Source organism: Tasmannia lanceolata, unplaced genomic scaffold (genome assembly GCF_043159265.1).
Source record: "Tasmannia lanceolata isolate RefF3 unplaced genomic scaffold, GAP_Taslan_0.1 ptg000003l, whole genome shotgun sequence".
NCBI classification, from domain to species: domain Eukaryota; kingdom Viridiplantae; phylum Streptophyta; class Magnoliopsida; order Canellales; family Winteraceae; genus Tasmannia; species Tasmannia lanceolata.
Genome location: NW_027518680.1, coordinates 11,423,757 through 11,433,084, shown reverse-complemented (window position 1 = coordinate 11,433,084; position 9,328 = coordinate 11,423,757). Strand labels below are relative to the sequence as shown.

At 36.8% G+C, this 9,328-nt stretch overlaps 1 protein-coding gene and 5 non-coding genes across 6 annotated transcripts; all 6 read right to left on the bottom strand.

Moving 5' to 3' along the window:
- Window positions 1-1,942: 1,942 nt before the first annotated feature.
- On the bottom strand, window positions 1,943-8,589 carry LOC143851040 (large ribosomal subunit protein eL28y-like). Its single transcript, XM_077360369.1, has 4 exons — window positions 8,452-8,589; window positions 6,874-7,026; window positions 6,602-6,765; window positions 1,943-2,272 (listed from the first exon to the last, which is right to left on the bottom strand). Exons 2-4 carry the CDS (start codon window positions 7,019-7,021, stop codon window positions 2,135-2,137), a joined length of 450 nt encoding a protein of 149 aa, XP_077216484.1. The 5' UTR covers window positions 7,022-7,026; window positions 8,452-8,589; the 3' UTR covers window positions 1,943-2,134.
- On the bottom strand, window positions 3,888-3,977 carry LOC143870179 (small nucleolar RNA R24). The gene has a single exon (XR_013244971.1). It is a non-coding gene; the product is annotated as a small nucleolar RNA R24 (small nucleolar RNA).
- LOC143870174 (small nucleolar RNA R24) lies at window positions 4,181-4,270 on the bottom strand. Its single transcript, XR_013244967.1, has one exon. It is a non-coding gene; the product is annotated as a small nucleolar RNA R24 (small nucleolar RNA).
- Window positions 4,597-4,686, bottom strand: LOC143870178 (small nucleolar RNA R24). Its single transcript, XR_013244970.1, has one exon. It is a non-coding gene; the product is annotated as a small nucleolar RNA R24 (small nucleolar RNA).
- LOC143870176 (small nucleolar RNA R24) lies at window positions 5,016-5,105 on the bottom strand. The gene has a single exon (XR_013244968.1). It is a non-coding gene; the product is annotated as a small nucleolar RNA R24 (small nucleolar RNA).
- Window positions 5,745-5,833, bottom strand: LOC143870180 (small nucleolar RNA R24). Its single transcript, XR_013244972.1, has one exon. It is a non-coding gene; the product is annotated as a small nucleolar RNA R24 (small nucleolar RNA).
- Window positions 8,590-9,328: the final 739 nt, after the last annotated feature.

Here is a 9,328-nt window from a genome sequence, read left to right as displayed (position 1 = left end):
AACGAAGGGCATGAGGTTTTGGATCTGATTTGGGGTAAGTTCAATGAGGGTTTTGATCTGGTTATTGGTTGATTGGAATTTGTCAAGGGTTTGGGTTTAATGGCTATTCTTCTTTTATCGTTTTGTGGGTTTGGTCGTTTGTGGCGAAGGTAGTTTTGTTACAGAGATTTGGGCATTTTTTATGGATGCTTGGATCTGTGATGAGGCATGGACAAGGGCAAACAGGGTTAGATTTGGGCAATATCTGTGAGTTTGGCTGAAATTTGTTGCAGGGATTTGGGTTATAAGGGTTTGAATAGGATGTAGGTTGCAGGTTATTTGAAGCTACGGTCACGGCATGGGTCAAAGGAGTTGCTCGAATGGGGTTGTGGTGGCTGATTCGTTGCAGGTTAATGGTCAGTGGGCTGTGTTTTCATGGTGATGGGCTCGAACAAATTGGGTTTATGAAGGGTTTTAAAGATCAGCAGCATGGGTTTGGAGTCTGTTTAGTTAAAACAACAATATGAGCATTTTCGTCTTTTCCCCTGTGCCATCAGCTCCGTCCAGTTAAAAAATTCCAATAAAACCACAGCAGGTCTACTTGTAACTTTGGTTAAGTTGAATGTGTCAGAAACAACAGGGGGTCTAAGTGTATTTTTCCCCAAAAAAAATTAACAAAGAAAACTTTATAGTTTGGCCAAAGATTAGGATTTTTTTTGTCGTGATTAAAATGGCAGAACTGATAATAGTCCCCCTCTTTCATTCATTTCATTTTTTTTGTTGTCATGTGTACAACACCACTTTAAATAGTGACTCACAATTACCCCCATTTTTTGCAATTGACAAACCAAACCCTACCTTGGAACCCAGAAAAATTTAAAGCGAGTAATGATGTAAGAGGAAAGTGCTGCCCAATCACATGGGTCCCACATTTTTGTGGTGATCCAAGACATTCATTGGCAAGGCCCCATCATAGATAGGGTGTGTACCTAAAATCAAGTCCATTGGATCATCCTAACCCCTCCAAAAGTAGAACGCAGAAATTAGCAGATTTGTGGACAAAGTGTCTCCCCATTTTGACCTAAACAACGGAGCTGATTTTTGGTACATACCCTATCTATGTAAGCCTTTCAGATGAATGCTTTGGATCATCCTAACAAAGTGGGCCCACATGAGTTTTGTGCACTCAGCACATATAAGCTATATGTGCTGAGCGCACAAACGCTTTCCTAATGGAGGGGAGAGGTTGAGGAGCAAAGATGGTGAAGCAAACTGCTAGATCTATGGATTTCCAATTACTTATTTCCACAGCATAATTAATCTGATTTTTTTTCACTGTAAGTTGCTGATTTGGAAAACCAAAGAATTGAATTGGATCTGAATCACAACACAAAATGGGCTGCAAATGAGAGAAATCCAAATCAAAATCTTCTCGGCATCCAAACGGGCACTTTGTTCATTTATAAATTAAGAGGGCTGCAAGCAAAACAGAGAGGAAAATGATATATTATTAATAAGCACTTTGAGATTTGTATTCAAACGAATACAGTGAGTTCTAAGTGGGTAGATCCAGCCTCCCGTGATGGCCCGTGTCTACACTAGTAGCTATTTGTAACAGCTATATACCAGTGCCGAAGAAGGGGCTCTAATGTCTAATTTGCAAATAAAAGATATCAGCTTAAAATAGCCTCATTGGCATTTCGGTGATATCCAGAAAGGCCTTTTCGCAAATTAGAGAAAAGGGAACCCGACCAACTCATTAAAACACAACGAATTACCAAGGAGAAAAGGTAGAGCGGGTTAAGGGAGGAGATGATCAAAGATCTCCAATATATCCAATTGGCTTTTTTTCTGAGCAATGAATCAAATAGAGTAAACCCCTGCTTTTAATTTTTGAGGCCATTATTAAAAGCTCAACCATATTTTCAATGGCTTTTTTGTGGCCAATGAATCAAAATTGTACTGCTCTTTTAAGTCCCATCCGATAGTTAAAACCATTGGAAATACAAGCAAGACTTTTGTTCAAACTTCTACAAGCAACAGTAAAATATAGAAACTAGCGTCTAATTCATTCATTTCTAAGAGCTGTCTTCTAGAATTCAAACAAAACCAAAGCCACAAAAATCTTAAAGAAGAGTTGTATCACACTCACTTCCTAAATCATGGATTTTTTAAGAGCTTGCCTGTTCCTCTTCTTGACACCAGACTTGGCAACCTTAAGGCTCCTGTGCACAGCACTCAGCTTTGCAAGAGCTGCATTCTTCAGGTCAGGCCTGTAGTGGTTATCCGCTACCTGTTCCAAGAAATGGTACCAATAAATCGGGATGTTAAAAAGCAAAATATAGAATGGTAAAGATGTTATATTGAGTTTGAAACAAATGAGATCGATTATCAGACATTCGGAAAGAAGATACATTTAAATATTTTATATCCTCTGTTAACAAAATTGTGTACGTTAAATAAGATAACAACGTCAAAACAACTATTCATATGAAGATAGTACATCTGCCAGAAGTTGCTACATTGTATCCCCTAAACTTCTTGCACTCACGCAAGAAGTTCTCACACTGACTTTATTGTCCCAGAGATGACTCTTCATCATATTGGATTGAAATTTAGAATTTCCAACAAAATTTTATGGATTTCTTGCACAAAAATGCATGTTCACAACTCTGCTTATAACAACAAGTACACGAGTTCTATGGTTCTGGGATTTAATATAAAAAGAAGTTCTTCAGTAATGTAAAAATCTTTGGAGCTCATGTGACCAGAATGTGGAGGAAATACCCAAATGGACAGTGACAAGCAAAATGAAACTGCTAAAATACAGCTTGCAGAAGCTCCTAGATTCAGATCTGCAGTCAATTGTGGCTAGAGAACACTGTTCTGATCACATCTGGTGCGTCTAAATTCATCTGGTTTTTTTATCCTAACCTTAGAGTACATAATGCCAAAAAAAAAAAAAGTGACTGGAGAATGGAGAGCCTGTGCAAACACACCCCAACTGTAATATTTTTCCCATGATGTCCATGCCAAAGGAAAGTTTCATCATGTGCAAGCTTATAGTAAGTGTCATGTTCTAAAGAATGATAATGCTGTGTACCTTCCAACTATCCTCCAAAAAAACCCAACATAGCATAAGAGAAAAACATACAGAAAATGTGATTTCATAGCTATTTATGAGCTACTAAGCTGAAAAGAAGATACACACAACCAATAACAGGAAAAAAATCACTTAGTAAAACATCTTAAAACCGGAAAAATAGTACAAGAGCATTGTGGTTCTGGGTTTTTAATATAAAAAACTTTTACACTCAAGTGACCAGAATGTGGTGGAAACAACCAAATGGACTACGATCAGCCAAATGAAACAGCTGAAATAAAGCTTGAAGAAGCTTCAGGATTAAGATATGCAACTGGTTGTGGCTAGAGAAAACTATTCTGACCGGACAAAAATACAGAAAATGCAATTTGTCAACTAAAGCCCCAAAATACTTTAAAAGAGCAATCTACGAGCCCACAAACTAAAAAGAAGATAGACACACACCCAAAAACAGGGAAAACATCAGTTTTAATTAAAACATCTTAAAACCGTGTCAATGATTATCGATCATCTTCGGAAATTATAGTTCCTTTTTTTTAATGGTGGAAATTATAGATCCTAAATGGACGTATCTCAATAATATTAGGGTCTAGACATCAAGCATGAACAAGGAAAATGAAGAGGGTAATTGATAAATTCGCTCCCTTTACTTGCCCGGGCCACCCCTTGTAGTGTAAAAAGAGTCGCAAATACACTGGTGTGGCCCGGGATAGAAAAGGGGGTGACATATCACTTCCCCTGCACAAATTTTAAAAACCTAGTGAAAATCACTTGAATGTGCACAGAAACTAATAGAGCGAACAAGAATGCTCAGAAGCCAAGCGTAACAGGTATACTTCATTGAAGGCCATTTTCAAATGGTTCTTCTTACATGTTAGCTTCTCATCATCGCAAAAAAAAGTAGGCAAATAGGCAAATTTAATATAGTAAATCGTGCCTCTAAATCCCTCATTTGTAAATCATTTTTCTAACAAGTTCGTTCAAATTCTGAAAAGGGGAAAAATGATTTAATAAAAAAAATATATTCCCAAAAGGTGTCAAAATACTACAACTAACTTATTTTGCCAGCAGATAACAGAAGCTAATAAGTCGAACAACAAAGCTCAGAAGCCAAGCGTAACAGGTATATTTCATTGAAGACCATTTTCAAATGATTCTTCTTACATGTTAGCTTCTCATCACTGCCAATGAATAGAAAAATAAGGAAAATAAATTGATATTAAAAGTGACTCTTCCTTATAAATCCCTAATATGGAATGTATTTTCCAATTAGCAGCGGAAATCCTGCCTCTAAATTGCTCATTTGTAAATCATTTTCTAACAAGTCATTTCAAATTCTAAATGGCAAAAAAACTGATTTAATAAAAAAAAATTCCAAAAGGTGTCAAAATACTACAACTTATTTTGGCAAAAATGCCCTCCAATCAACTCTAAAATCGTGATTTTTTCAAAAAAATTGAACATTAGATATAATTAGAGCACAGCATATAACAAAAGCTAATAAGTCGAACAACAAAGCTCAGAAGCCAAGCGTAACAGGTACATTTCATAGAAGGCCATTTTCAAATGATTCTTCTTACATGTTAGCTTCTCATCACTGCCAATGAATAGAAAAATAAGGAAAATAAATTGATATTAAAAGTGACTCTTCCTTATAAATCCCTAATATGGAATGTATTTTCCAATTAGCAGCGGAAATCCTGCCTCTAAATTGCTCATTTGTAAATCATTTTCTAACAAGTCATTTCAAATTCTAAATGGCAAAAAAACTGATTTAATAAAAAAAAAAAATTCCAAAAGGTGTCAAAATACTACAACTTATTTTGGCAAAAATGCCCTCCAATCAACTCTAAAATCGTGATTTTTTCAAAAAAATTGAACATTAGATATAATTAGAGCACAGCATATAACAAAAGCTAATAAGTCGAACAACAAAGCTCAGAAGCCAAGCGTAACAGGTACATTTCATAGAAGGCCATTTTCAAATGATTCTTCTTACATGTTAGCTTCTCATCACTGCCAATAAATTTAAAAAATAGGTAAATAAATAGATATTAAAAGTGACTCTTGTCAACAAATCCCTAATTAGAAAAGTATTTTCCAATTAGCCACTTCACAATATGAAATGGAAAGACAAAAGTTCAACGTCTTTGGAAATAACAAAAAGGTCCCTAAATACTACAGCAAACTTATGTTGACAAAATTGCCCTTTATCCACCCAAAATCATGATTTTGTTTGCCCGAAAAGGTTTAGTATTAATGTCTCATATTAAAAGCAATTGAGGTTTTCAAAAGAATAAAAATATTTTTTTAGAAGTACTTTTAGAGGTAGCAAAGGGTGTTTTCTCACAAAAATATTGGAGTCAAAGTTAATATAAGTAGTCCTCACGGACTTATAGAAATATGCTTCTAAAAAGTGAACCTTTCGGCTAAATCAAGATTCTAGATGATTAATTGGGATATTATTTATAGATTACTCAACGACTAATTGGGATATAGCTTATAGACTGGGGTTGGTCGGTAAAATCCCCATTAAAAAAATCTGAAAACTTCTCCAAAGAAAGGGATTGGCTTTCACCCAAAATGCTTAATGACTGACTTAAGAGAGACTTCGCAGACAATTAGAACACATGGGATAATAGATACTGATAAATGAAACAAGAAAACTCGGAAGCCATGGGTAACAGGCATACTCATTGAAGACCAATGCAAAATGGTTCTTTTTAGATGTTAGCTGCTCATCACTGAAAATATATATGGGTGAGGGGGGTGTTGGGATAGAGAAAAAAGAGGAATGATAATTTACATATTTTAAATATATAAATTTCTCTCAAGAGAATAACAACATTCAATGGAATTATCCCCTCAAAGCACTTGGACAACTGTTTCAAATGTAGGACCTATTGCAACAGAAAATATGTACACAAAAAATACCCCATCTCACAAAAGATCCCTCTCCCGACGAGCTCTTCCTATATGGTACAACTCATCAAGGGATAATCTCACCAGGAGATTTCCAGATGCAGCAGAAAAGGAAGAGAATTAGTACTTACAAGTGCAAAATCGTGTAAGAAGTTCTGCCATCACAATTAAGAAAATTAACAGGCACCTATCCACTCCTACTCTTTCAAAGAGGCCGTGAGACATTGACAGAACTCTCCCTACTAAGGATGGCACAGATATGATTAAGCAACTTCTTATCGGCAGCAACACTCCAGAAGCAAGCCCTACCTATGATATCAAGAGCCCTAGGCTTTTTTTACCAGATAGTGGTTTTTATTAGATTTCAGTTGATTTCACAATCTGCGAACATTTTATAGCAAGCAACATTATAGAACTAGGTGTAGCTAGTGTAGCCTAATCCCTAAACCCAAAATAGCTAGAACTTGACCCTTTCAAGGGTATAGAATCCCCACAGTAGAGCGAAAATAAAAGAATCAGCAAAAAGGACCCTTTCAAGGATATGAAATTTCAAGACATAACATGATAGAATATTACAGATTTTCTAGGGCTTCTCACCTGGTTAATGACAGCCTTTGCCATCCGACGGAACTCCTTCTTCATAACCGACCTGTGGAACAGATTCGCGGGCTGGTTTTGCTTCTTTGTCTTGCTTGTTGCAAGCACAACAGAAATGTCTTTCCCTCCCGGCTGGATCGATACTGTTTTTTTGTTTGCTAACCCTAAAATTTTCAAGAAACAATTACGACGACGCACAGAAAGATCAAATTTTGGCAATTCTACAAACAAGAAAAAACCAGATAAACAAAACTAAAAACGTCAAGAGATACCAGAATGCTTGAAGGAGTTGACATTGTAGAGATTATTGCTCTCCTTGCTGAACTGCACCTTTGCAGTACCATTCCCAAACTCCTTCACTAGAAAGGAGTTGTTCTTCTTCACAATCTCCCATATCAGATCCGCGGGAACAGTGGTCATTTTATCTATAATGATTACACGAAAAAATAAAGATTCAGAAAAGAGAAATATGAAAAGCAAAATGCCAACGGATTCTGAAAGAAAAATACTATAACGGAATTAGAAAAAAAAAACTAACAGAATATCAAAAGCATTAGCCATTACAGATGCCGGAAAAAAACTAAAATTCAGAAAATAAAAACCTAAGAGAACTTCCAACTACAGACAAACTAGCAATGATTCATGTAAGTCCAAGATCAGAAAGTAAGAAAAGATCTTATTAAGGCCACACAGGAGACTGTATAGGAAAAAATCTTAGAAAAGCGCGCTCGTCATTTTATCTAGGGTAGTGATAAATTCACCCCCTTCTATTACCATATTCACCCCCTATTTTTCAAAATGGAGGACTGCACAACCCACAACATAGGATGATCCAAACCGTCCATTTGATGGGCCACAACGTAAATAGGTTGTGCCCCAAAAATCATTTCCATAGGATCTTAGCCCTCCGATCTATAGAGGCTTGATTATATGGAGTTTCTTTATAAATCGGATGGATAGGATCATCCTATGGAAATGATTTTTGGGGCACAACCTATTTACATTGCGGACCATCAAATGGACGGTTTGGATCGTCCTATGGTGTGGTCTGTACAGTCCATTTTGAAAAATAGGGGATGAATATGGTAAATATAAGGGGGGCGAATTTATCACTGCCCTTTATCTATAAGGATTACACCAAAAAAAAGATCTAACAGAATATCAAAAGCAATAGATTCATGAAAAAGAAGTGAAATTTAGAAAATAACCATGGGCGAAATTCCAACTAGATCAGCTAGTAAGAAAACAAATCTAATAACAAGATCAAAATCAAGAAAAGACAAGCTACAGATTATCAGTGGAAAAATGAGTCTGAAAAGAAGATCAGAAAGTAAGCAAAGATCTGATTGAGGCCACTTAATAGACTGAATAGGAAAAAAACCATAGAAAAGCAGGACATTTTATCTACAAGGATTACACACACACACACACACACACACACACACACGCACGCACGCACGCACGCACACACAAAAGATTCAGAAAAGAGAAACAAAACAATGGAATCTGAAAGAAAAACAGTAGCCAGTACAGATTCATGAAAAAAAAAACTGAAATTCCGAAAAAATAAAAACCTAAGAGAAATTTTAAATGATTCATGTAAAAGATCTAAATCCAGGAGAGAAACTACAGATGATTCATGTAAAAGGAAGTATGAAGAGAAGATCGGAAAATAAGAAAAGATCTGATCATGGCCGATTAATAGACTGAATAGGACAAAAAAACCCTAGAAAAGTGCGAGCTATGTGAGATAAATGTAAGGAAAACAAGGAAATGAGAGAGATCGAGAATAAGTAACGATTATAACAAAGAGAAGGAAGATCGAGAAATAGAGAGAAGAGTTTTTTCACCGTAGATTGAAGAGAGAAGAAGAGAGGTTCTGTTCTTCTCTTTGGCCTCCTCCGAGCTTACAAAGAACAATGTAAAACCCTAGAAAAGCCTAAAACACCGTTTTATAGGAATGGAGAGATAGGTGCTTCTGCGATTGACTGAAATGTCCAGTGGTAAGTTAAAAATGACAAGCATGTCCTTAGATTTATTCATTGACCAAAATACCCTGTTCTCCTCGCAGATGAAATGCCGCCAGGGGTGCAACTTGGATCGGGCTCAACCCGAACCGATGGGTTCAACCCGATTTTGGCTCAGGTTGGGTTCGCATTTTTTAGGATTGGGTTAGGGTTGGGTTAGGGTTGAGGCCTTGGCAGCCGAGGCCAACCTCTAATTTTCTCATTATTTTCTAAATTATGCTGTTTTTCCTTGCATTTTTCTATTTGGCCCTAGATGAACCCGAACACCACCCGACTCAACTCGAACCCAACCCGATTCAACTCGGCCCGATTTGGAGGCGGGATGAGTTAGGATTGACCATCCTCAACCTGAGAGTTGGGTTGGGTTGAGTTAAGGTTGAGAGAAGCTATCTCGGGTTGAGTTAGGGTTGGCCTCAACCCGACCCGAGTTGCACTCCTTATATTCCCACGCGGATAACAGGCCTTGGACCAATTTCTCAAGGTTTATAGCATTTCTCTACGGGCCGAATTCACCAGGGCGTTTTTCTTTTAATAACCCCGTTATAGAATTTCCACACCAATAAGAGCTGATTAAGTAGAAAAAGATGAGGTGATTTCGGCCTATAGACAAAACATGGTAGTGCCAATATCATTAGATTTTCTATAGTATTTAAAAAGCTTAGATGTCGTAGATCTAAAACACGAAAACTAGTGGTCCCTC